The sequence below is a fragment of the Natator depressus genome, chromosome 1 (assembly GCF_965152275.1).
Source record: "Natator depressus isolate rNatDep1 chromosome 1, rNatDep2.hap1, whole genome shotgun sequence".
NCBI lineage: Eukaryota > Metazoa > Chordata > Testudines > Cheloniidae > Natator > Natator depressus.
Genome location: NC_134234.1, coordinates 250475904 through 250502353, shown reverse-complemented (window position 1 = coordinate 250502353; position 26450 = coordinate 250475904). Strand labels below are relative to the sequence as shown.

General features: G+C 41.7%; 1 protein-coding gene across 7 annotated transcripts; it reads right to left on the bottom strand.

Moving 5' to 3' along the window:
- Nucleotides 1-2669: 2669 nt before the first annotated feature.
- On the bottom strand, nucleotides 2670-25912 carry TCP11L2 (t-complex 11 like 2). 7 transcript variants are annotated; one of them, XM_074941043.1, is made up of 11 exons: nucleotides 24518-24582; nucleotides 18488-18635; nucleotides 16087-16255; nucleotides 14657-14792; nucleotides 13548-13671; nucleotides 12778-12998; nucleotides 11623-11759; nucleotides 10555-10745; nucleotides 7671-7852; nucleotides 5646-5818; nucleotides 2670-4953 (listed from the first exon to the last, which is right to left on the bottom strand). In XM_074941043.1, exons 3-11 carry the CDS (start codon nucleotides 16220-16222, stop codon nucleotides 4709-4711), a joined length of 1545 nt encoding a protein of 514 aa, XP_074797144.1. In that variant the 5' UTR covers nucleotides 16223-16255; nucleotides 18488-18635; nucleotides 24518-24582; the 3' UTR covers nucleotides 2670-4708. The 7 variants fall into 7 exon arrangements, with proteins under 7 accessions (XP_074797144.1, XP_074797158.1, XP_074797165.1 ...); XM_074941057.1 differs by having other exon boundaries at nucleotides 18503-18635; XM_074941064.1 differs by lacking the exon at nucleotides 18488-18635 and adding an exon at nucleotides 20028-20208 and having other exon boundaries at nucleotides 24518-24561.
- Nucleotides 25913-26450: the final 538 nt, after the last annotated feature.

The following is a 26450-nucleotide window of genomic DNA, read 5'->3' as shown; positions in this document are numbered from 1 at the left end:
ACACACCCAATTTACCTGCTCTACACCATTTGTTATTGTACATACATACACACACACACACACACATCCACCATCTCTCACAAGTAGACAGCTACAATCTTTTCAATCTCTTTTCTTGCAGAGTTTGGTGCTAGGAGTTACAAACTCATTCTGAGATTAGAAATCAAGCAGTGTTCCTTCCCACTCATACACCATCACCAGTAAGATTATACTGGCTAACTTCTACCATCCAACCTGGGCAATTAGTTGAGGTGCTGAGGTTGCATACGTATGAAAAAAAACTGTCCTGCAATTGGAATGTGTATAACAATATTTTCGACAATGTGCAAAGGAGAAATAGAATTCAGTTTAATTGCTATAGCATTACAAAGCCAACATAGGAAGCAGCTACAAAAAAATGTATGTCACTAATAGACAAAGGGATGCACGTGAGAATAAAATCCATTAAGTGTAAGGCAGTCAGGCCCAGATCTTCAAAAGGTATTTGGGCTCCTAACTTCCGTTCATTTCAGTGGAAGTTAAGAGCCTAAATGCTTTTGAGGATCTGGGCCCCAGATATTACAGTAATGGATGGCTATGACTAACTCTATACATGTGACAGAAAATACCCATGTTCGCATCCTACACATTATTGTACAAAATGTATTACAAGGCAGGTCTTGTATTATTTGAAAATTCATAATTTGCAAGTCAGTATAATCCTGATAAAGTATGCATGGCAACATTGTATGTAATGTTATAAGATTTGCCTGTAATGTTATTAAGACATGTTCCATACCCCTGCCCAAACTGAGGTTGGTAGACTGGTCTGTCCTAAACAAAGGAATGTGAGCTTTGCCTAATTTGTATTTAAGCAGTAAACAGAGTCATCCAGCAGGAAAGGAAGCAAAGAAAGCTCAAACAGGTGAGAAAAACCCAGCAGGGAACATCCTTCCACATAGCCTCTGTCTCCTAGTGACTAGCTGGAAATGTTTTTCAAGAGAGGGACAAACTAGAAAAAGGAGGGACAAATGCCCCAAGGCTCCACTCTCTCTACCTGCCCATTGCATTTAGTGCATCTGAAGCAAAAAAGGAAGCATTTGTTGGACTCTAGGGTGCGGGCGGTCCTGACCTACAGGGGTTGATCAATATGATGGCTGAAAGCATGTGGTGAATCTGTTGTAGTTTATTAAGTTATGTATTACTAAACATCTTATGTTTTTTTTCTTATAACCATTTCTGACTTTTATGCCTCATTACTCTTACTTGCTTAAAATCTCTTTGTAGTTAATACATGTTTTTGCAATTTTATCTAATCCAGGGTGTTTAAATTGAAGTGTCTGAATAACTATGAGATAAGAAAATGGCATATTATTCCCTTTAAAGAATAACAGATTTAAGATACTACATAATATCTAGGAGAGGGCTGGGCAGTACAGGACACATTTCTGGGGAGAAACCTGGGACTGGGGTGTGTTGCGGTCACCCTGCTATATAACTAAGGCTGGTGAGAGTCAGTGTGTAACCCAAGTGTCGCTGGCAGCCTGCAGTTACACACAGACACATAGGGTGTGGCTTGTATGCTGGAAGGGTGTCTGTGAATGACCCTGATAGGAGCTACTTCAGCAAGGCATTGTAAGTCACCCAGGCTTGCAGGGCAGGAGTGATAAAGCTCCTCATTAGTCTGGAATGCACCCTGGTATGTCACAATACATAATTAGAAAACAGATTTGAGTCAGAACGTGCTATTTTAAGCCACTTCTACAACTACACTTAAAACTGCTCTTCGGTTTTATTTAAATAGGATACATTCCTGAAGGACTCCTTGAAAAGAGAAAAGTTACAGAAGAGTCATTTTGCAATAATGTATCAAAATAGCTGACTGCGTTACATTTAAATTGAGAACCAGCTTGCATGAATGACTTATCTCCAAAGTTTTACTACAAACAGACTTTTAATGCATACAAAACCAAAACAACACAAATGCACACCACAAAAATTCATTTGTACTTTTTCTAATAAAGCTACTGCTACATAATTGTCTATTTTCAAGAAGCAAAATTTAGACGGGAGGTAAACATTTGATCCATGAGCATGCAACAGACGAAGTTAGAAGAAACATCTACATCCAAAGCACTATTAAAATATATCCTAATTGTAATGTTTAAGTGATCTCCAACCTATACCATGCTATAAAATGCCCTTCAAAAAAAAAAAAAGAGAGTCACATCAATGCAAACAAACTATTGTGTTCTCATTTTCTAGTGGGAAGTTTCCGTGACAATTTCCCAGATGTTTTAGACCAGAGGTTTATAAACTATGCTCCAACTGATCTCACCACAGTAAATTTTTCTGTTTTACACTAGAAAGTTTAGAAAGGTAAATTGCTATGATAAGAAAGTTACAATACAATTTTTTGTACATTTTCAACATAAAATCTTTTCTTTAGGCCCAAAGCACAAATTTAGAAAAGTTGGATTTCCCAAGGTTACGGAATTACTAACAGAACTTCCCTTTTCAGCTTTTGGGATATATTCTTCTCTTGATACATGTACTGAAGTCCCATATTCATGAAGACAAGAATGTACCACTTCCCTGGCACACTTTTTACACTGTAACAGCTCCTTTCAATTTTGAGTTTCTCAGACTAAAAACTGTACTCATCTATTTGGTGCAATATTTTTAACATGGCATAAAGAGGAAATGGGGTCAGAAGTCATTGAGAAGTGTTGCAATTTGAGACTTTTTAGCCTCCCTCCACCCCCACATGTACATTGATAGAATGTCAGTAGTAGCTTTTGACATGAATCCAGAAGAGTGTGCACTTAATACTTGAGTCTGCTGTTGCTTAGTCCCACATGGAAACCATCCAAAAAGAAAGTTAAAAATAAGTCCTGCTTTGGTTTTCCTGGGACACCAGCCTCAGTTTGAGAAACTCCTGTCTAAAAAGTATGTTTTCCCTGCTAAACAAAACAAAAACACAACCTAATTCTGTAAAAAGGAGGTTGGACTATAAACCCAAAGTGCTTCTAATGCCCAGCTATTTTAAATTTTCATGGGAGATACACTAGTTGTACTATATATTGTGTGTGGCACATTAATCCCATATGGGCAAAGTTTATTTTTTAAATAAAAATATACTGTATATAAAACACTAGGAAGATATCTGGAAACTTGTACCAGCCAAAGTTTACATTTTTTGACATTTAAAAATAGGATTAATTCACTATTTAACAGTCACAAATACTATAATTATATATTTTGAGTATATTTGATTAACTCTGATCAAGATGGGAACATTTTACACTGAATATTTCAGCACTCATATCTAGTAATGTGAGATATGCAAAATAATTTGTCTATATTGTGTAGATTTTTAGAAGTTTATTCCCATATCAAAGGTCCAATCCAACAATCTCTGCAAGACTCCAATGACCCAATGGGCCTGCTCCAAAGCCCATTCATGACAGTGGGAGTCTTTCTATGGTCTCCAGTGGCTTTGCATCATGCCAGCTTCTAGGCTACAGCATTTGCCTAACGAGTATGGAATTAATAGCTTTTGGCTTAAATTTCCAAAAGTGATTAGTGACTGATTTTGGCTGCTGAACTTGAGACCCAAAAAATTGAAATATCCAGTCAGTGAACAAAATCACTACTCACATTCAAAATTTAGGCCCCAATCCAGTAAGATATTTAAATACATGCTTAATTTTAAGCACAAATTGTTCCCTTGAAGTCAATAAGGCTACTCTTGTGCTTAAATGCTTTCAAGATCAAAGGCTTAAAGTCCCAATTCAGAGGTGCCTAAGCATCTCTGAAGATCAAAGGCGCAACCGCTACATGTATAAAAAGCAGATTAGGCCTCCAAATATTTAAATTAAAGGACAATATGACCTCTATTAGAGAACTTTTAGAACCATTTGTTTGTGTAAGGAAATTGAAGTCAGCACCCAGTTAGTTTTCCATGAATAAAAGAATTGTTAGACCTATTTTTTATTGCTGGATTACATTTGACAAAATTCTGAAATGTTTCTATTTTGCAAGACGTATTCACTCTGTAACTGGTACACTTAACACCATTTATAGAATGTTGGCATGCGCTAGTGAAAGATAGGTCAAATCCTGATATAGTTATTGGGATCAGAATTTGGCCTAATTTCATTCTTTACTTTGTTACAAGTTCAATTACACTATATTTTCCTCTCTAAGTCTTTCAAGAAGTGATCCATGTTCAGTTATGTAGTGTCACCAATAAAGCACTGTAAGTTAAGTAATATGAACTAAAATTTCATCTTATGTCACTGCACCAGTATACATAATGTATTTAGTAATTTTTTTTTTTTAAGAAGAGTGCAAAGAGTTCCATTGATTAAATTGTAATGGTGGTAAAACCAAGAGGTACTTTTCCAAATCTACACTGAGTCAAAAATGCTTGCTTAGGAAGAAGACACTTACAGTGATCAGGTACAATGAGTGTTAAAATCCATTAAACAGATTTAGTTCATGAAAAAATATATATTAATTAGTTTCCTTCCAATGAATTTTGGAAGCTTTACCTGTACACACTTTATAGGGTCTATTCGCCTCTGGATACACCTCTGTCTGTCCCTGTCTCGGTAACAGTCATTGGAGTAAATTATGCATATTGAGGGAACAGAGTTCACAATATCTTTATAATAAATACTGTGAAGGAAAAGGGCTGGATGCACAACCAGATCATTCTTTTTCCTCAATTAGTAGAATCACCAGTTTCTGTTTTCCCCATTGGTGCCTCACTAAAAAGCAGTTTTCGAAGAATATTTGCATAGAATGGTCCATACACTTGTTTATTAAAATTCACAATGCTTGCGTACTGAGATCCAATAGACTCTATCTCTACCTGAATCACAGCAAGGCCTCCTGGAATCATAGGCATACATTTCTGAATGCTTGGAAGAGTAAGAAGGCTTTTCATATATAGCTGGATTCGTTTATCTGAAATGGAAAAGATAACTGAGTTCATGATAGAACAGACCATATAAATGTAAATCCAAAGCATCAAGCCACAGTTGCCTTAGAAATACTTCACACACTGGCACATGGAAGAATCAAAATAAGCAGACACACATCTTGAACACTACCTTTCCCTACCTTCCTCCTTCAGTTTTAATTTAGAACAAAGTCAAATGTTTCCCATTGTAGAGGGACAGCCTTCAGACTGAGCAATAGGATTTATGTTGTGAAATAGATGCACAGCTATAATTAAGACTGAGTTAAACCTGGAGTTGTGGGAGATAGATCCTCCACTGGTGCACACAATCCACAGTTAGGTATTAATTAAATTCCCCTCTGAAATCCTGGTACTTCTAGGTTCACAGAGAACATCCCAGAATCACTGAGAGCATTCTGCTCATATTTGCGGACTCTTTCTAACTTTGTTGTCCCCCCCGAACCAATCTTTCAGAAGACTGTCTTAATATAAACAATAGAAGCAGCACAAGTTTGCACACTTTATGACCCAATATTTACTGTAAGAAAGTTACTTTCATTTTAACTTTTTCACAATAATTAGGCAATCTTTAACTCTAGTGAATTAATTTAATTTTTACAGTATGGATGGGCCATTAGCCTTCATTTATTTTAAAAAATTATGCATACAACCAGAGAACCACATAAATTATACTAACCAATCAGGGAGCTGATGGGATTTTCTTCTTCAACAATGCTACAGATCTGACCTACTAGGCTGTTTTGAATTTCCATATTGAGAGTGGGAAATCCTCTCTCAGACAGGGACCTGTTCACCTCACTGCAAATCTGAACACCTATAGTATTCAGAGCCTCCTTCAAATCAAATTTTCTGAAAAGAAAAAAGTTTGAGCATTTAACTCTAACAGTTCTTGTAACATCAGTTGCATAGCTATTTTGACACACACCCCCTCCCTTTTCTTTTTAAATGAGTCATCTCCAATAAAATAAGAGAGCCAGGTGGATTTTTGCAAACTTTGTCCACTTTCCAGATGTAAGACACAAATCTTCCACCCCAGGATAAGAGTAGATCCCATTGGCAGGGACGTGAGGGAGGAGGAAGAGAAGACTGCTCATATGATTAAATTCTATTGGCTTCAATGAGACTAATACATGTGCTTAAAGTTAAACATGCACTTAAATACTGTGGTGCCAGTCCAGGAAAATACTTAAGTATACTTAGCTGAACCTGTCCACAGTACAAATTGCCCAAGTAATGACTGACAGAGTTGTTACAACCAAACAGCTGTTTGGTGGCATATGTGAACCACGTTTCTATTCTTAACATCAGTCCACATAGGGCAGTGTCCACAACACACACACACACACACACACACACACAAAATCACCACAATTTGTAGCACTAGTGGCAGTTGCAGCAGAGGAGCCAGGGACTGAATGAATAATGTGAAAGGCTGAAGCAATTGGCAGAGCAACATGATGAAGCTTGCACTGCCACAGTCTGTGCCGACCTGAATAGTGCATAAGTGGAGCAATTTCAACACTATACACTGAATTTGGTGTCAGATTTTCAGTACAAAAGTTTAAATTGTAAAAAAGAATTAAACTATATGGATGCATTAGGCCAGCGGTTCTCAAACTGTGGGTCGGGACCCCAAAGTGGGACACGACGAGTGTTCCCTCTAATTTTTTAGGTCCATGTGCGGAATTAATTTTGTTATGTGCACCAATATGGAGGTGATGTGTGGTGGGGGTGGGGCTGAGGGGTTTGGAGTGTGGGAGGGGGCTGTGGGCCAGGGCCAGCTCTAGGTTTTTTGCCACCCCAAGTTCCGCTAGCGCAAAAAAACCCCAGAAAAATGGTGGCCGGAATGCCGCCCCTGGAATTGTGCCACCCCAAGCACGTGCTTGCTTTGCTTGTGCCTAGAGCCAGTCCTGCTCAGGGCTGGGACAGACAGTTGGTGTGCAGGGGATGAGGGCTCTGCGATGGCCAGGTGAGAGGCACTTCTACCTGGCTGCGGCAGCTCCTGCGAGGCTGGGCTGGGGGAGGGGCTCCTCTCTCCAGCCACAGCACTTCTGATGGGCCTGGGCCTGGCACAGGGAGGGGCTCCTCTCCCTAGCAGCTCCAGTGGGCCTGGGCCAGGCCGGACCGGGGGAAAGGCACCTTGCTGACCAGCTTACAGGGAACTTAAGTAATGACCCCATTTTAATGGGGTCGCCAGGGCTGGCTCAAACTTGCTGGGGGCTTGGGGCTGAAACCGAAGCCCAAGGGATTCAGCCCTGTGCAAGAGGGCTCAGGTTACAGCCCCCCTGGAGGGGACTGAAGCCGTTGGGCTTGGCTTTGACCCCTACCCCATCCAGGTCAGTGGGGCTTGGACTTTGGTTCTTCTATCCAGAGCAGTGGGAATCAGCTGGACTCAGGCTTTGGTCCCCTCTCCTGGGGTCATGTAGTAATTTTTGTTGTCAGAAGGGGGTCGCAGGAGTTATCAAACTTCATTGCACTGCATTAGCCAACTGTTTTCACTAGTACACATGTAGGTCTCAGAGTGATACATAATAAATGGATTATTACTATCATGTCACGTCAGTAACAAGGTGCATAGCCTATACAACATGTTAACTATTTCTGTAAAAATAAATAAATAAATCAGTAAAGTTTGTTACGAGCCAACTGGCTTTTTTCTTTAAAATGGGGGGGGGGAGGGGGGGAGTGAGAAAGAACTTACTCCTTGTTCATCCCTTCCAGCAGAACAGCTGAAATCCTTTTTAATTTGTCAGCAAAATCAGGTAAGCCCACAATAGCTGTGCCTACCATATTGCTAGTTATAAGAGATACACAGGCTATAATCTGTAACTCATTCAGCTTCTCTTTCAACTTCTGAAGACGAACTTCATCTGTTATTAATGTCTAGAATTAGAACAACATTGATTACTGTAAGTGATATCAAGTTGAGACTTAAGCTAATGTCCTAACAAGTAATTTGAGGGGGGCAGAAGAGAAGCTACTTTCATGCAACATTGCAGCAGAAAATTTCAGTGCTCAAGAGTCAAGAAATTCACAGTAATTATAGCCAACCCCTTGCATATGTAGTATTATACAGTTCCTTTAAAAAAACAATTTTTTTTAAATAACCAAGAAATAGAAAAATGTATGGATGAGTCCTACCCCAACTCTTGCCCCTTTACAGAAAGTAAGGAGGGCCAGAGTGGCATAAGGAGCCCTAGAAGTCCTGAACACAGTTGAGGGAGGATTCCTTCAGCGTGCAAACTGCAGAAGACTGACCTAAGGTTGCCTTCAGAAGCCTCCCTTGTGAGCCCAAGTGTGTGGTAGGGAGAGGCTGCAGCTTGCTGCCCACAGGACAGTCCTAGGAGGTGGCCACTTAAGCCCCTGAAGCAGCCCAGGATCAGGATGACGCTAATCATTTTCAGACTAAACAAATTCACCCACACTAAGCAGAAGAGCATATCCAATGTATACAGAACTGGGTTTCAAAAAAGAAGACTTAATAGTTTCAGGTGGGTTGTGTCATTAAAAATTCAAAATATTTTGACCAGCTCCAAGTAGTAACAGTAACTAGTCATAAAACATCTGTTGTATATGAACAATTTAATGTTCATAACAGGACACTTTGGTGGATTTTAAGGTGTATCTACTCTTTCAGCAGTTTGCAATGGAAAAATAACTCCTAGAGTATCACAATGAGACTGTTCATCTAGCTTCTTATATGGAGCCCTATCACTGTGACATGAAAGTGATTCTCCAAAAATTAAGGCCTCGATCCTGAAAAATATCTAAGCACAGAGTTATCCTTAGGCATGCTTGTAGTCCCATTTACTTCATGGGGACTACTCAGATTATTTAAATACTTTGCTGGACTGGGGCCTACATGTTCTGATATATTTCTCTTCCGTCCAGTCAAGAGAGACTGGATTTCTCCCACACTCCTACCCCTTTCCTTAAAGATAGTTATAGTGCATTATTATGGGATGGCTAAGTCAAAGGAGTGAGTTGGCCATTTTCTCAGAAAGTTCTGAGGTTCTTAGCAGCATTCTGATCTCTTGCGGAGAATTCCAGGTTAACGGGCCACTTATATCCGAACAGTTATCTGTTGCATAGAGATTTCACTATTGAGGAGGACAGTGCCATTGTTGCAGTGGGATGGAGCTGTCACAAGAGATGGTGCTCAAACAGGCCGAGGTGGTCATTCAGGGAACTTGGGCCAATGCCATAGAGGGGTCTAAAGCCTTGACTGTAACCCAGTATGGAACAGGGAGCCAGTCACAGAGAACACTGGGTTCATGTGCTCTTTGCATCCAATTATTCATCAGTGCAAGGCTACAGTGTTCCACACTAAAGTTTTGTTTTCAAAAACCTAGTCTACAGTTTTCGTTCATAGGAAGAGAATTAAGATCATCAAGCCTAGAGCGCACATATGCATGCAACTCGATAGAGAAGTACAAATCTGACAGGAACAGGAGCAGTCTTCTTGCCAACCTTAGATGGAAGAGTTTTACGCAGCTCGAAAGCTTGTCTGTCTCACCAACAAAAATTGGTTCAATAAAAGATATTTCCTCATCCACCTTGTCTTTCAGATAGAAGAGGGCATGTTTTACTGCTCTGGGCATAAAGGCATTCAGAGGTTGTAAACAGTTCAGGTGAATATGAATGCTGCAAAATCTTCACAGTCTAACAGTACATGTCCTTCAAAGTGAGGTTACTGAGTTGGTAAATGCTCCTTTCTCCCCACCAGCATCACTTCAGTCTTTCTGGGTTTAACTGCTGCCAACTGGTCTTCATTCATTGTTGTTCTCAGCCAAGTACTTAGACAGCTAGCAGATAGATTAAACACACCACTAATTGTACAGGTAACTGAGCTAGGCATCATTTGCCTATTGCTACCATTTAAGTCATGCTACTTTACCATTTTCCTCTCGTGGGTTCATACAGTTCAACAGGATTGATCCCTGGAGGACTCTCCAGATGGCAAAGCAGGTGCCAATCATGATTCTATACATGGCCCAAGGGGAATGACCAACTCTTATTAGCAGGAACCTGCTAATACTTGCTATTTCTGGCAGGACAGCAGGATTCTATGGTCAAATGTCTTAAATGCTACAGGGAAGTCCAGTAATATCGGAATGGATGCACTGCCTTTGTCCATGGCAAGAAGATCATTCATAATGTGAACTGATAAACTGCTGTCCTATTAATTCACTCTTAGAGAAAATTCTCTAGCCATTAACATTAGTTTGCTCTTCTTACAGTTAAGGTAACTAGTAAGGCTGTTGCTTACTTTGTTGGAGGAGAGAGCACGCACACGAGGGCATACACACACATATAGTATCGTCAGCACTAAGACATTGTAATGCAGGGAACAACAAGCAACTGATACTTACCAGGAACTTGCTCCTTGATTATGGAGGATGCTACTATGAAACTACGAAATTTGTGGAATTATTTGGCAAGAGAAGTCCTACAGGAGAGTTCCACGATATCTAGCATCATTAACAGCATAACTGCTGTACCAGTACTTTCATGCAATTAGAATTAAGAGTACATTTTGAGGCACTGGGATAATTTAAGAAAAGTCATGAGAATTCACTTCTTACCTCTGGAATTGCTTTTTTCTGATAATCCCATTGTAACAGTTTCAAGTAGCCATTGTTTAGCACCAGAGTAGGACTGAGATTTGGTTTAGAGCTACCATCAGCACCAGGGGATGAAGAGGTTTCACAAGAAACAGACAACAATTCATCTTTTATTGATTCCTTTATCCACTCTGTTGTTAGATCCAGAGCACCTAAACAATAACAAAATTTTGCACAGGTTTATTGTATAAACTTTCCATGGAAGTGTACAGCACATTGACAAATAATGAAGGTGAACATTTCACCCAGCCAACACAGGTGACCAGCTGAAGCTTCTAGACAGGTTATAAAAACCCCATAGCAGACTCGTGGCACTGGAGGCACACGCAAGGTTTAAATACAGCTATCTGTACCTTCAGAAGTCTAGTGCATTAGCCATCAATGTCACCAGTTTCCCTTCCTCTTCCAAAATTTCTTAACAATGGTTCAGCTGTATTATCTTTACAGAGCAACAAGACTCACTTTTGCCTTTACAACATCTAAACTAAACTAAACATTTATTTTCACTAGAGAATAGGTTTTGTTGTTCTATGCTTCATTATGGACTTAATCCTGCCTCTGCCTCCTACCAATTACATAGCATGTAATGGCACGTATTCTGGAAAAGCCAGCTGCGCATGTGCACATGAGCAGGAGCAGATTTTCAGATACACAAGAGAGTGGTTCCATATATTGCAAGATAAAACTGAGCTCTGTGTATGCAGAACTGTTTTAATCAGATCTCAAATGCTTTGATTGCAGGAACAAGTTCTTCACAAACTGTATCATTTTGACAGGTTTCAGAGTAGCAGCCGTGTTAGTCTGTATTCGCAAAACGAAAAGGAGTACTTGTGGTGTTGTCTAATGAATTTGCAACAGCAGTACCAATAAAGTCAGCATTTCACAATTATTAGTTATCATATAAAGGTATGATATGGTCACATTTGCCCCCAGGTGCCTTGCTCAACAGATATCTATAGTAACAGAGAGAAAGGTTGGTTTTAATGGTTTCCACTGTATCTGATTAACTGAAAACATCATAATACATACTTGGTGTTTCTTCAAGAATTTCTTGGAATTTTGTTCTTTCATAGTCCACCAAGTTACGCTGAAGCTGTGGTCTAATGTTTTGAATGGTATAATTAACCATATCCATTTTCATAAGGTCCAGAACATGGAATATTTGTCTGAAAGCAAAGACAAAATTACAGTGCAACATCACAGAAGAAATTACGTTGAAGTTTCAAGATGAACTCATATGCTCTTGAGCAGCCTGATGTACACCTACATACTTGACTTGTTTTGTAGTCCTTCCACCTTAGAGAACAGGCTCCAAGTACTGAAGAGAAAGTACTAGCACATGGTAGTTTATATACCAAAGCATTTTGGAGAATTAAATAATGTCTTGAGATATTTGGTGTAAGTTACAAAAAGTAGGGCAAAGATGTTGCATGATCAAGACACTGGTGCCACAGGCCAATAACAGAAAGGTTTTGAAGCAATATGGAGTCAAAGCAAACTGAAATTTAAAAAATTTTAGCAACTCTGATTATGCCAAAATAAAAACAAAACACCTCATTCCCTCCTACTCAACCACTTTGCTCCCTGTAGGTATACCTAAGTGATAGCAAAAACATAATAAAGCAAGAAACTATTTTTAATATTACAGAGCTAATACATCTGAGGCTCATGCAGATTTGTGAATCAAACTTTAAGAGTGAAGTCTTTAATAAAGGGAATGGTACAGATAGAAAGAACTGAGCTTCACTTTCATGTTCCAGATGGAGTGTACATTTTTCCCCCCTGCCAGTTCTAAAAAAGAACACTCACCTTTTAACTTGTAAGAATAAGTAAGTTTTGATATGGAAGCATGCATAAAACACATGGAACTGCATGACGTTTTTGTTTTTAAAAATGGTGACACTTTTCAGGGTATGGCAACACTAACATACACCATTGAAAAAATATGCTTGTGAAAAACCCAAAACAATTAGAACTCTTAAATGAAGTACCGTGTTACCAAACTCTAAACCAACACCTCTTTCAAATGAAAGCATTTCGGCAGTTTCTTAGCTTAGCCCGCTATTCCAGTTTAATGTTAGTTTTGAGTTCCTTTCTTCTCCACCCAAACACCTTGTCTGTCAAATTGATATTTTTCTAAACAAACAAACAAAAATATGATATGACAAGTAGCCAAACACCAACCTGAACAATTCTACAATATTGACAGTTGCTTTTAACTGTTTTATATCATCATCTCTTATTGGAGCACATAATTTCCCCATAGTGTTGATGACATAGTTAGCTAGCCCAAGAATGTCAACAGCATCATGCTCAGCCTGCTGTCTTATAAGATCTGCATCCAGGACTTCACAGATTTGGTTTCGAATCCTGTTCGCTCCAGGAGTTAAAAAGGAAAGAAGAGTCTGAAGTGAAAAACAAAACCAAAAAACCATAAGACATGTCAATAAGTGCAGCAACACGAGACCAGCAAGCCCTTAATAACTGTGATGAAATGAAAGCAGCTTTTTGAAGACGTCAAGGGTACACTGTAGAGTCTGACTGCAAATCCCGAATCTGGAAAGGCTATTTTATTTAGCAGGATGGGAGAAAGCAGCCAAAGGGAACAGAATACAGATACAGAAGCTGGTGAAGACAAGTTTACTGGCTTACTGGTTGAGACCTTTGCAACCTTTCAGAAACACCCTTAGGTCTTTACTAAAAAGTTAATGAATTGGTACCAGGATTTCCAGTAATAAGGGAAGATCTTGATCCTATTTGGAAAGTTGATGTCTGACTTTGTATTCTAGGCATACTATAGTACTGTATCACATCCCCATCCTGCAACTAACATGTAGAAGTATCTCACTGACTACAGTGGGGGGTCCACCCACATAGAATCATTTGCAGGATGGGGCCTAAGATGTCAACACAATGCTGGAGGTGTGAAGGGGGGAAAATAAAAACTGACTTGCCTCCTTAATTTCTTCAAAGAGCTTGATAGCATGATGATATTCTGGAGGATCTTCATTCAGTTCTGAATCCAAATGATCCCAGAATGCCTTATGTACAATTTGTTTCACTCTACCCTCCAAACTGCTGGAAAATCAATTTGCACAAAAAGATTTAAAGAAGTAAACAGAGTTTAAAAACAAAAACAACCAGCACACACAATCTTAAACCAGTCCAATGATTTGGTGGAGAACCATCACCACATCTGCTAATTCCAAGACCTATATCTGCAACCAGATCACCCTTGGACCCCGGGTTATCACCCCCCAAAACTAAGCAGGATTAAGAATTAAAATGAGAGGTTTCCCAAGAAAATCCTGATATTGCAGAAAGTGGTGTTGGAAATTCAGTATTTGGGTATAAAAGACTTTTATCCCAACTCTATATTAAACAAATTCCACTACCTTTTTGCTATTGAGTAATATGTTTTGGGGGAAGCATTTTTTGGCATATTATATATAAATAAAAGAACAACCCTAACTTGTTATCAATACTAATCCCATTGTATTTTTTGGCTCAATAGCATGGCTAGATTCCATTTTAAATGATAATCTCTCAACATTCCCACTGTAGTCTAAACTGGGTATGTAAATTATTCCTTTCTTCCTCCAACTTCCCAGAAGTGTTTTAGTATGCAAAGCAGCATGAGTACTGTGTTCATTACTGAGATGAGTATATAGTTTATACACAGCATTTGAGCTATTAAGTAAGCTGTATAGATAAAAGCCACACATACCATACACACGGCAGTACTACAACTTTAGCCCCCCACCCCTTCACAGAGATCTTAGATTGGCAAGAAACATTAAAGGTGGACTCCAAAAGTAGAGTGCATACCACATTGCTTACATATCTCCCCTTACAGATAAGGCAGAGCATCATATGCTCCAGGAGAAGAAAATGTGTTAAACCTACCAAATTGTACCACTTATGCCACAATGTTGCAGCCTTGACAGTTCCCCATTAAGTGTGGAACACCTTTGCAGGTTGTGTACCTTCAGACCAGTTTCCCTTGCGTGCACACACACACACCCCATATCAGTTTCTGCAAAATTTATAAAGAGTATCTTACCTGTTCTGTGGGAGGTCTACATGTTCCATGTGAAAGTTTTCATTTACAGCAATTTCATGAGCTAGAGTCAAATTTGACAAGTTTCTTGCAGCAGCCATCAATTCATCAAATGTAACAGTTTTTGGAGGGCTTGTTGCTGTAATGAAGGAAAGGAAATGAGAGCCACAAGTCAGTTGTAGGTAAGTTCAATTTTAAAAGATGGATTGGACTGCAAAAACCAAACATGGAAATAGTTAGGCATGATATTTTATTTCCTGTTAACTGGACACTAATTTATGAGAGGCTAGCTAGACTGGGAGTTCTTTGCATCTCCTTAAAATGATCTGGTAAATGAATGGCCCTCCCAGCTCATCTTTGGAAGGTAGAAGACTCTCATGGCATGTTTTGAAGAGCAGCAGTTTACTCTGATATCTTGGCCAATGTACCCCTCTCACACTAAACACAGGACCCATTATATAACCCAGAGTTTTGGACAGGCAGGTTTTACATAAGAGTCAAAATAAATAAGCACGCATACAGGCTGCATGTTATCACTGAGCAAATGGATGCATTTCTCTCCACAATCATTGTAATCACAGTCTAAACTCATTACTTTGAGATATGCAGCTTCTGTTCCATAGCATATGCTACAGTGTCTTTGCCCCACTAATCAAGACTCTGATTGAAGAGTTTATGTTGTGAAGGACATAACGCACTCTTACTTGAAAGAAGGAGTGATTGCTTACAAAGTTTCTAAAATAAACTTCTGTAGTTTATTTTTCACATTTGGAAACTGTACTTTTGAGAAGAGTGATATAGGACAGGGAACATACCAAATACAAACTTTCAGTTCCATTAACAAGTTTACTTTTAAACTAAGACAAATGTATACATATGAAAAAGATTTGTTAGCATCAGTGAAGTGCTCTACAATTAAGTGCATTTTATGTACAGTAGTATTTATTCTCATAAGTCATTCAAAATAACTTGCTTCACCTATTTTGTGTTTTGACTTCTTACTGTTCAATGAAAAAAAGTCACAACACTATTGATTTGATTTCATAATTCTGAAGTTTAAAGACTAAATGGAGGCATCCTGTCCTTTGTTCATGAAGCAACATTTGGTGGATGGACAGAATGGTACTATTTTGTAACCTATAAGCCAAAGCCAGAATAACCCAAGACAAGAATGCCCTGCCAGGCAAACTTTGGTTACTCTTTTAGAAGGAAGTAGTAACAACTGTTGCATGTATACGAAGGATCTGCTTGTGCTTCATGGTGGCAGACTGTACCTCTTGGAGATGTGGTGATCCAAACAAGAAGCTGTGCCTTTCTCCTAACACTCTCTGAAGTACCAACTATAAATCCCAAGTCTCACTACATGCATGGGACACCCAAGAAAATACACAAATATAGCCTATATCTCTATTTTACAGGTTAAATCTGCTTACAAGCTGGAGAGCTGGGTTTGCTTGAAGAGTCACTAGTAAAACTCTGCCTTGAATATTCAGAGTCACTGGAAGAAGCTGTGCTTTCAGATAGCCTTGAAGAATCAAAATCACTGTTCTGGTCATCATTGAGGGGCATTTTGAGTCACTTCACTTGGTACAGTAACAGAACCTAGAAAGAAATAATTTTACAAGATCAACATTTTCTAGCACTTCATATTTTCCAAAGACTTCTTTACAAAAAGCAGCAATATTTCAATAGTTACTGTTATGAGCACTGAATATTACATTGCAAAATAGGGATAAATGCTTGCCTACTTTATAAGGGTGTTATGAAGTTTAGTGGATTTGTGAAGTTAACTGCTTAATTTGTAACATGTATAGGATTGTACAAATCCTAAGAATTAAACTTTCGATTCTGCAAGAAGTTAAATGAAAATTAAAGATGAATGTCAGCAGCATCAACCTCTAATCTACTCTTTACGCAGAAGGTATTGTGCTGTCAGGAGCATCAGAAGCAGAGCTCTCAAACTCTTTAAAAGGTAGTCCTTAAAGCACTCCCCCTACTGATGAATTTAGGTGTAGAGCAGCACTCTAAAGGCACCTTAGTTTCTGCACTTGGTCATAGCAACCCCTTTCTCCCACAAATTTCAGAGTAACAGCCGTGTTAGTCTGTATTCGTAAAAAGAAAAAAGAAAAGGAGTACTTGTGGCACCTTAGAGACTAACCAGTTTATTTGAGCATGAGCTTTCGTGAGCTACAGTTCACTTCATCGGATGCATAGCATATCGTGGAAACTGCAGAAGACATTATATACACACAGAGACCATGAAACAAAACTTCCTCCCACCCCACTCTCCTGCTGGTAACAGCTTATCTAAAGTGATCATCAAGGAGGGCCATTTCCAGCACAAATCCAGGTTTTCTCACCCTTCCCCCCCCCCCCCCCCCAGACACACATACAAACTTGAGTGAGTTTGTATGTGTGTCTGTGGGGGGGGAGGGGGGAAGGATGAGAAAACCTGGATTTGTGCTGGAAATGGCCCTCCTTGATGATCACTTTAGATAAGCTGTTACCAGCAGGAGAGTGGGGTGGGAGGAAGTTTTGTTTCATGGTCTCTGTGTGTATATAATGTCTTCTGCAGTTTCCACGATATGCTATGCATCCGATGAAGTGAACTGTAGCTCACGAAAGCTCATGCTCAAATAAACTGGTTAGTCTCTAAGGTGCCACAAGTACTCCTTTTCTTTTTTCTTTCTCCCACAAAGTTACTGCAGTTACAGGGGCAGGAGCTGGAGCTATGTTTAAAGGGAGGGAGGGAATTAATACATCTTGTCAAAGACATTCAATTTCTTCATGGATCTTGAAATGTGAAAGGATTCACCTAAAAGGAGCAAGCCACAGAATCAGACTAATAATTGTGTTGAACTGGAAAGGTTTTCTCCAGGGATGAGATGAGGAAAAAAACAAAAACAAACAAAATAAAAAATAAAGTTACTATTAATAAAAAATTAATGTTACATTTGTTGTGGAAAACGAGTCACGCCATCTGTTCGGTTCAAACAGTTTGAGGTTTTTTTATTTGAATACAAGCATGCAGGGAGAAGGAGACAGAGATGGCCACACGCAGGTGCTACTCTGGTCTTTCTCTGTTCTGCCCCTATAATACCAGTCTTATATAGTTTTTTACATTTAAGTTAAATGATACATTTTCTTAATTTTTTTATTACTTAAGCATTGTTAATAAAGCCTTATAAGGAGCCAAAGTAAACAGTTTTATAATTAGCACTGTGCTGATGCACTTTGTTATTATTAAGATCTGCAGTTTGCTTGTGGCAGCGTTTTGTCTCAGGGCTTTTGCAGGTTTGGGGGGAGGGGGTTGCATATAATGGACAGCTAGGGACTTGAGCTAGGCTAGAGGTTGGCCTAGTTTGTTTTCTGGGTCAAAATACCACGGCCCAGCATATGCAAATGCTCTTAGCTTAAGCTAAGTCTTACAGGATGCAGGCCTGTAGGCCTCTTGCATTACCGCTCTTGCCTATGCTGCATATAGTGCATAGGTCTTGTCACAGAGTGGGATGGGGTCAGGTTCAACACCAAGGTTAACAGCAATTTCCCCCACAATTCCTCCATTTTGTGCTTTTAGCACAACTATTAGTTTTAAACCTTTATTTTTATTAAAACCTTGTATTTTTTTTATTTTAAATTAAATGGCTTCACCTTTGGGGTTTCAGTTGAATGCAACGACAATGCATGGTTAGGATGAATATGGAAGGTGCTAGTTTTATTACATTTTTTACAATAACGATAACATAATTTTAAACTAAACAACAACACTGAAAGGATTTTTGTATAAATGTTAGTTCTCAATTTAATAGCAAGAGCTGTGTTATAAACCTGTACCATCTTATCACTTGCCAGAAGCTGGGACTGGCCAACAGGGGATGGATCACTCAGTAATTGCCTTGTTTGGTTTCTTCTCTCTGATGCATCTGGCACCAGCCACTGTCAGAAGACAGGATACTGGACTAGATGAACCATTCTTTTATCCCTGTGTAGACATATCCACAGAAACATAAGACCCGCAGCATGGCTGCAGCTGGCCCAGGTTAGCTGACTTGGGTTCCTGGGTCTAAAAATTTCTGTGTAGACATCTGGGCTCAGGCTGGGACCCAAGCTCTGAGAACTTCCACCCTCACAGGGTCCCAGAGTTTGGGCTCCAGCCTGAGCCTGAATGTCTACACAGCGATTTTTCAGCCCCAGAGCCTGAGCCCGAGTTAGCTGACCTGAGCAAGCCACAGGTTTTTTATTCCTTGTGTAGACATATCCTATGTGCCCCTTGAAGAGGTAAACCAGAAGGCTCACTCCTTCACATGAAGTTCTGGAAAAGGTGGTATTTAAGTTATTGGGCTAGTAGGGGAGGAAGTCTGAGGAGCCAGCACTAGTTCCAGGGACTCTGGGCCCCATGCTCTGAGCTCTCAGAAGTGGGTGCCAGATAGCTCTGCCCCCCAGACTGGCGGCAGCAACTGGATTCTGTTCAGACTGGAGGCTTAAAACACACATGATCTAGCAGCTCAGTTCCCTCACAGCAGTCTGGTGACTGGCCATGAGGAGGTGCTCGACTAGACCTCTGACACATGGCATTATATTGCATGCTTTAAAAAAAATTCTTCCTCACAATGTAGAATATTCACTACAGGCGTTAACTCTCACATGTGAGCGTATTAAGCTGTTATGAATAGGTGCCTGGCAAACCTGCAGATTGAGGATGCCTGTCCCCAGAAAAAGAGACTGAACAGATTGTGAGGAAAGCTTGCAATGCCACTACATGCTTCAACAGTGAGCGGGAAGGTCCACATTCATGGAACAAGCAGTGAATCCACTTTCTATGCCCATTCAATAGACTTTGATTCTGCTGATATAACAGCCAAGGGTCTTGATAGTGATACACACACCTGTGTACCACCAAGTGACTCAAGACTAACACCTGTTCCTGTAGCAGAGGCATGTGTATGCATGAAACAGAGGAAACCTATTCATTTTGTTAATGTAGTTGTTCACAAGCTTTTAATTATAAACTCGAGCACCCCAACACAAGATGACACAGGGAAAGAGTATCATGACCTTTGCTAGCAAAGACTTATTTCTTAGAGAAGTTCTCTGGGGTGTTGGGGGAAGGGCTGAGGAAATGCATTCTGCACAGATCTTAATACTGTGGATCTGGACATTACTCGCATGTTGTTACTGTAACAGATGCACCAAACAATAAGCACACACCCACACCCCATATTTTCTGTGCATAACAAGCAGAAACTGGAAATATTAATTCAGAACGTTAAAAAAAAATTAGCTCATCCAACAGGTGTTTGTCAGAGGTAAGTACAAACTGCTCAGGTGAGGGATTCACATTTTCTAAATGTACATAATATATATATACACACACCCTGCATCCATAAACATTAGTGGGCATTCTTGATGCAGACGTAGGTTGCTATATAGTGTGATCATTTCTCTCCAATGTAGTCTCCTTTCTTCCAAGTTGTGCACTCAGTTTTTCCTCCCTGATTTTTTATATAAAATGTTTATTATCCCTGATAAATCCAGGAAATCTCTTGTACTCCCTCCTATTTTGGAGATTGGAAAAAGAAAGCCATCTGTCTAAAGTTTCTCTTCTTGATTTAGAGTGTGTTTTGTATCCCCCCATTTGTGGCCACCAATTGGGTAGCTGGCAAGAATCAAACTTAGCTTTTTACATTCAGTGTAGTGAGGTAGTCTGCCCACATGATAGCGTATTGAAGATCACTGGACAGAACTATCTTGTTTTTTATTTGTTCTTCCCAGTGACTTATGTGTTGGTCCAATATCTTGAGTATATATTTGATATGGGGTGGTACGGATCATGTCACTTGTCAGGGTGTTATAGTTGTTCAGCAACAATATTTGGGAGTGGATCTGGTTTTCACTTGGATTTATGGTGGTTTTTTGTTTTTTTTAAATACCTTCCAGAAGCTTGAGATGGAAAGAAAATTGGCTCTGTTGGTTGAGATGGCACTAGAAGGAGGAAAGCAATAGCTCTGCTCTGCACTCATTGTTCGGTGTGCAGTGTGTGGAGGAGGGGGAAAATGTACATATATTAGTTTGCAGATGTTTTACAGAGTTTGTCCCCAAAAGTGTAATTAACTGCCAAAATTGGGCTCCAGACTGCACTTCTACTTAATAGACTGGGTTGAATTATAGTATTATGTTTCCACAGTAGTTATACTGGAGAGTTAATCTAGTAGTCTGTGTGAACTGGAATAGCTTTTTTTGCAATGCTTTTATAGCCAGTCTAAGCTCCCCGAAATTTATTTTGGAGGGCCAAGTACAAATATAATTTAGCACTTGTTCAGTTTCTTTATCTCTATAACAGCATTTTAGTTTGTTTTCAGACTTTTAAATGTATTTGTTTTCCAGTTTCACTTACTGGGTCCTATGAGCTGCCATCTCATCTAGATGATAGTACAACTACATAGATGGGATTCCCACTATACAACTGAGAGAAAAACTGAGGGCAGATCTACACTACTGCTTCAATTGATCTAACTTATGTCACTCAGGGGCGTGAAAAAATGACACTCACCCACCCGAGCAACAGAAGTTAGTGTGTCTCCTTAGGTCGCTCTCCCATCGACCTAGGTTCTGCCTCTCATGAAGGTGGAGTAATTATGTTGACGGGAGAGCACTCTCCTGTTGGCATAGAGTGTCTTTACCAGACTCACGGCAGCTGCATTGGTGCAGCTGTGCCAATGTAGTGCTTCTAGTGTAGACCTTCCCTAAGTTTGAGGATTGTTCCAAGGCTGATAAGTCACTAGCATGTAAGAAGGTTCAACCTGAAGTTAAATCCTATTTTACTCCCCTTTTTACATGAAGGCCTTTGGTGGCATGCTTATTTGGGTGGATTGCACATGAATTTTAATTAGGTTATGTGGTTTTCTGCCAATTCTATTGTGCAGCAATTTAAGGTTCATTCCTGGATGCTAGACTGAATCAACAACTATTTTTAAATCTACAAAGCACACAAATCTTTTCCCCTGGCTTTTTACAGGTTAGTTATGAGGACACGGGATACCCAAAACACTGTTAAAAAGTTCGGGGACAGAGAGCATGGTCAACAACTTCATTCCTTTGGCACAGTGGAACTTGCAGCAAAAAAAGTAAAGCTGGTCTGCATGGAAGACAACCTTCTCTGGGGGTGGTCTGAGAACATGGAACGAACTCCACCAGTAAGTAAGCACTATCACAAACAGCACCACTATCTGCTACAAGTGCAAGGCACATTTCTTTGACCTTGCCTTCTCTAATACATACATACACACACACACACACACAGAGCAACAGATATATTTAACAAGACTATCCATTTGTTTCTCCCTCTAGGGCAGAAATGAGAGAACAAACAACAACTAACAGATGTGTAGCCATATTGCTTAACATACTATTGGAAGGTTCTCAGAGACTATGGTGATAAATGCAGTACAAAAATCTATATTGAACAGGTAAGGTAAAGATGGGGTCAGTTTCTCAGGAAGAATCCAATTTGACTTTCACAGATTAAAAGAATACAAAATTTGACTAACAATGTAAAGGAAGATACTACGGAATATTTTGCTGCTGACATAGATACCTCTATAGTTGCTTAGGTTAAGGGAATCTTGCTTTTATATATTGAGCTAATTAGTCCATACGACTAGGGTGACCAGATGTCCCAATTTTGTTTTTTTGTTTTGTTTTTTTAACTATAGGCTCCTATTACCCACACCCACACCCACACCCCGTCCCAATTTTTCACACTTGCTGTCTGGTCACCCTACACATGACATATCAGGGAAATATCTAGATTGCAGGATTAGGTAAAACAGTTTTAGAATGGCTGCCTGGGTATATTAGGTTTCTTCTTTGACATTATCTGGGCCATGTGATTTCCCCCTAGTTTAAGTTTCCTGAAGGTTTTCCTTTAGTTCATGTAATATACAAGGTATCTTGAGGGAGGACTGGCAGTTTACTTTACTAGAGTCTTTAAGCGCATTTTTTAAAAATAATGCTGTTTTGTTCAAGTAAGATTTCCGCGCTGGCTCCCTTCGTGTAGGCCTTGGAAGTGTTCTGCCCAACATTTACTAGTCTGGATTGATGAGTCTTGTTTCTTTTCACTTGGTTTAAGTTCTTTTTACCTTTGCCAGAACAAGCCAGCGCCTACTGCATCTTCAGTTTGTGCTACTTCCCCCCCACCCCCCAATCAGGTGCTGACACTTCTGCTGTAGTATTGATATGTACTTGTACAGTATGTCGGGGCTAGTGGAAGCTCTGTTTTAACAGTTAGAGAATTTCCTCACTTTCCTTCTTAGTCTACGGTAGTTTGTAACAAGTTATTAGTCTTGTTTGGTTTGAACCACCAGTCCTTTTTTGATTGTTAGGAAGTGTTTTGCTGAGAGATCTACACAAGTTTTTTTTTGTGTGACATCTTATCTTTTGTCTACAACAAGGGAAACATTTGTTTAGAAACATCAATTAGTTTTCTTGAGTGGGGTCTTCAGGGATTCCTCAGTTTTCTTTCAAACCTTTATTCCCACATATATTTCTTCAGGTCTGGTGTGTTTATTGTTTACATAGATGACCAGTTAGCTATGGGCTGCTAAGTACAATGATGATTAAGGTACAAGCACATTTATGTCACTAAAGTTTACACCTACTACAGCACCCTGTTGTCCTTTGCTAGTATAAAGAAAAAACTCTGTCTAGAGCCCCCTCTTGCTTTTCTATTGAGAATATATAGACAAGTTTTTTTGCTGTTTTTTTTTTTAAACTCAAGACACATGCTTAGTTCTCACAGAACAGTCAACACAAGCAGCGAGAACGATGTCAGTTTCAGCAAAGCTAGGGAAGTGATTTTCAACCTTTTCTCATGTGCGGATCAACAAAGAATTTTCAAATGCAGATGCCTTTGGAAATCTTAGGCATAGTCTGCAGACATCCTCCCCAAGGGTTCACAGACCACAGGTTGAAAACCACTGCGCTAGGATACCTTATTTTCAAAGGTGTGTGTGCTCCTTGCTCTCTGAAGGAATGGATGGTGCTTCTCTGCCAGCCTAGGTGAGCACTAACGTCTCCAGAGGTAACAAATCTTCCTACTGCTTAACAGCTGCTAGTTTCCGAAATCAGGTGGGTCAGGCGCGGGGCAAAGTGGGCTGTCACGCCAAGGAGCCGTCCTCAGAGGGCGGGAGGGGGGCATGTTCCGTCCCGCAGGCACGCTGCCCTTTCCGCAGCGGGGCGGTTGCCAGCCCTCGGAGCCGATCGCAGAGTCCCACGGGCGCCGTGCAGGAGCAGCTTGGCCCCGCTCCCCCGCCTCACACACCAGCAATAGGTCGGCGGCTCTACTGCCCCTCCACCGCCAGCCGCCGCCGCACCCCGGGGCCCACCTGCCTCCTACACCCCCCTCGTCCCGGCGGCTCCGCCCCGCCTGGCCAGGGCTCCTCCCCCAGCCGCGCTTTGGGCAGCGACTCGAGGCAGGAGCTTGGCACCAGCCCAGCAAAACAAACAGCGCTTCCAAGGGAACCGGGGCCGGCCCCGCTCGGCCGCCCCCGGGCTCTGCCCGCGCCCCAAGGCGGGGGGAGACAGTCCCCAAGGGGCAAGCGGGGTTTGTTTACAAACGCGGGGGGGGGAAATCAGCTCCCCCCCCCCAGCACCGCCGCCGGAGGGGCTCAGCCGCCTCCCTGGTACAGTGGGGGAACGTCTACCCAGAACGTGACACCCCCAAAACCCAGCCTCCCCCCACCCGCCCATTTGGGGGGGGCACAGCCAGTCCCCACCCCCCGCAGGGACCCGGCCGCTCCCGCGGACCCGGCCGCTCATCCAGCCCTGGCCGGGCAGTCCCGGGATATTGGGGGGGGGGGGGCTCACCCTGCGACCCCGGCTGCCTCTCGCGCTGCCGCTCAGCTGTCCGCGCGGTCGGGGCTTTAAACCCCCGCGGGGCACTTAGCCAAGACTATTAGTAGCTCCTTGGGCGCTTCCATCCCGCCGAGAGGCGGGGGGGGTTTAACCCTTTGTGGGTCGCTCAGCTCGGCCACGCAGATGGAGGCTGGGGGGGCCCAATAATCAGAGAGAGGAAGGATCCCCTTCCCGCCCCGCCAGTCCGCGGTTCCGGGTTTAGTTCTGTTCGGGGGGGGGTAGGTGCCCCCCTTTCCCGACAGAATGGAACCGTCCAGGCGGGAGGGGGAAGGGCTGGATGGTGTTTACGGAAGGGCCATGTCCTCAGTGCGCCCTCCCCGGATCGTGCCTCCCTTCGCGGGCGGCCCCGGCTCAAGAGGCGCCCAAGGGGGGGAAGAAAGGGATCACTCTGCTGCTCCCCTCGATACCCTCCCCCATCCTCACCCCCCCGCGGCAGGGGATCCCCCCATCTGCCACCCCACCATTGCCCCGCTTCCCCCACCCCCGATGCACTCCCTTCTCCTCCCACCCCCCGTATTCCCCATCCGTCTCCCCTCTCCATGCGCTGCCTCCCACCCTCGATATCCTCCCTCATTCCCCCCAGTCTCCCCATCCCTTCCACTGCTCCGCTTCCCCCACCTCTGATACCCTCCCCCATCCGCTCGCCCGCACGAATCCCCCCCCCCACCACCTTCCATCCGCTGCCCCGACCCCTTATACCCCCTATCCAGGGGTGCTGGAATTCGGGGTCCTGTGGGTGCAGCAGCACCCCGTGGCTTGAAGTGGTTTCCAGCATATATAGAGTTTACAGTTTTGCTGAATACTTTTGAGTACCCACACAACAACAGTTGTTCTAAATGCCTCTACCCACATCCTTCCCGCAGGCACTGAATCCTCCCCCACACCCCAATCCATCCTCCCCAACATGCACTGCCCCGCTTCCCGCAGGGGGAAAGGCGGGTTCGCAAAACCTTTCCCGCTGCACCAAGAAGAATAGGAACATAGTCCTTACGTTTGCTTGCAAACTGTGTTGGGTGCTGCTGTGGGCGCTGCTCCTCCGCAGGTCAAACACCAGGGACCTTGTCAGCCTGATCTCCGGGAGCGAAGCTCCATGAGATACACAGAGGCACAGCTTCACTTTGTACACTGCCAAGGAAAGTGATGGCTGTAAACGACGTTTGTCTCTAACACGCCAAACTGTTGTTAGGAAGGATGGTCGGATTTAAAGAGACGCTTTTTAAAAACTTGTCCTTGTACTTCACATTGCGTAACAAGCCGGAGAACACGTGCACACCAAGGTTTTGTTTGCACATCTGCCATTTTCTTGTTTTGTAGCCCTAGCACACTCACAGCCTCTCTGCTTCAGTTTACTCATGCGTCTACCTCACAGGCTTGCTCAGTCCTTTAAGCCCTGCCAATGGAATGTGCTAAGGAAATGCAGACTGTCATTATTGTAGATATTCTTACAGCTGTACTAACTTCATCAGTGAAGCCCAAGCACTGTAAGATTTGATTATTTACTAGTAACAGTGTATGACATAGTCGTCTTGCTTCGTGCTAAAAATTCCTGAGCCATGTGCAATGTGATCTCCTACGAGGAAGCAAAATGCTAGCAGTCATCTTACTCCACTAAGTAGCTCTTGGTAATAAATCATATCTTGCTTGTCCTTGTTATACATAGCTCTTCCTCCTTCCTTGTGAAATAATGCCATTAGCATTAGCACACCTGACAAGTAGTACATGTGATGAAGGTTGTATTACCTTCTATTAAATTGTAAACTCTTTGAGGGCAGGACTGTCTTTTTGTTCTGTGTTTGTATGGCTCTCAGAACACTGGAGTCCTGGTGCATGTTGGGGCTCCCAAGCACTACCATAATGCAAATAATAAATAAAAATAAGAATGGTG

What these genes read in the sequence shown, in the direction of transcription:
- TCP11L2 (XM_074941035.1), bottom strand. Translation starts at nt 16,222, where the DNA reads ATGCCCCTCAATGATGACCAGAACAGTGATTTTGATTCTTCAAGGCTA. An exon ending in CAAACCCAGCTCTCCAGCTT is followed by an intron (nt 14,793 to 16,086) that starts GTAAGCAGATTT and finishes CCTTCATTACAG; the next exon opens with CAACAAGCCCTCCAAAAACT. An exon ending in TCCCATCAGCTCCCTGATTG is followed by an intron (nt 4,954 to 5,645) that starts GTTAGTATAATT and finishes TTTCCATTTCAG; the next exon opens with ATAAACGAATCCAGCTATAT.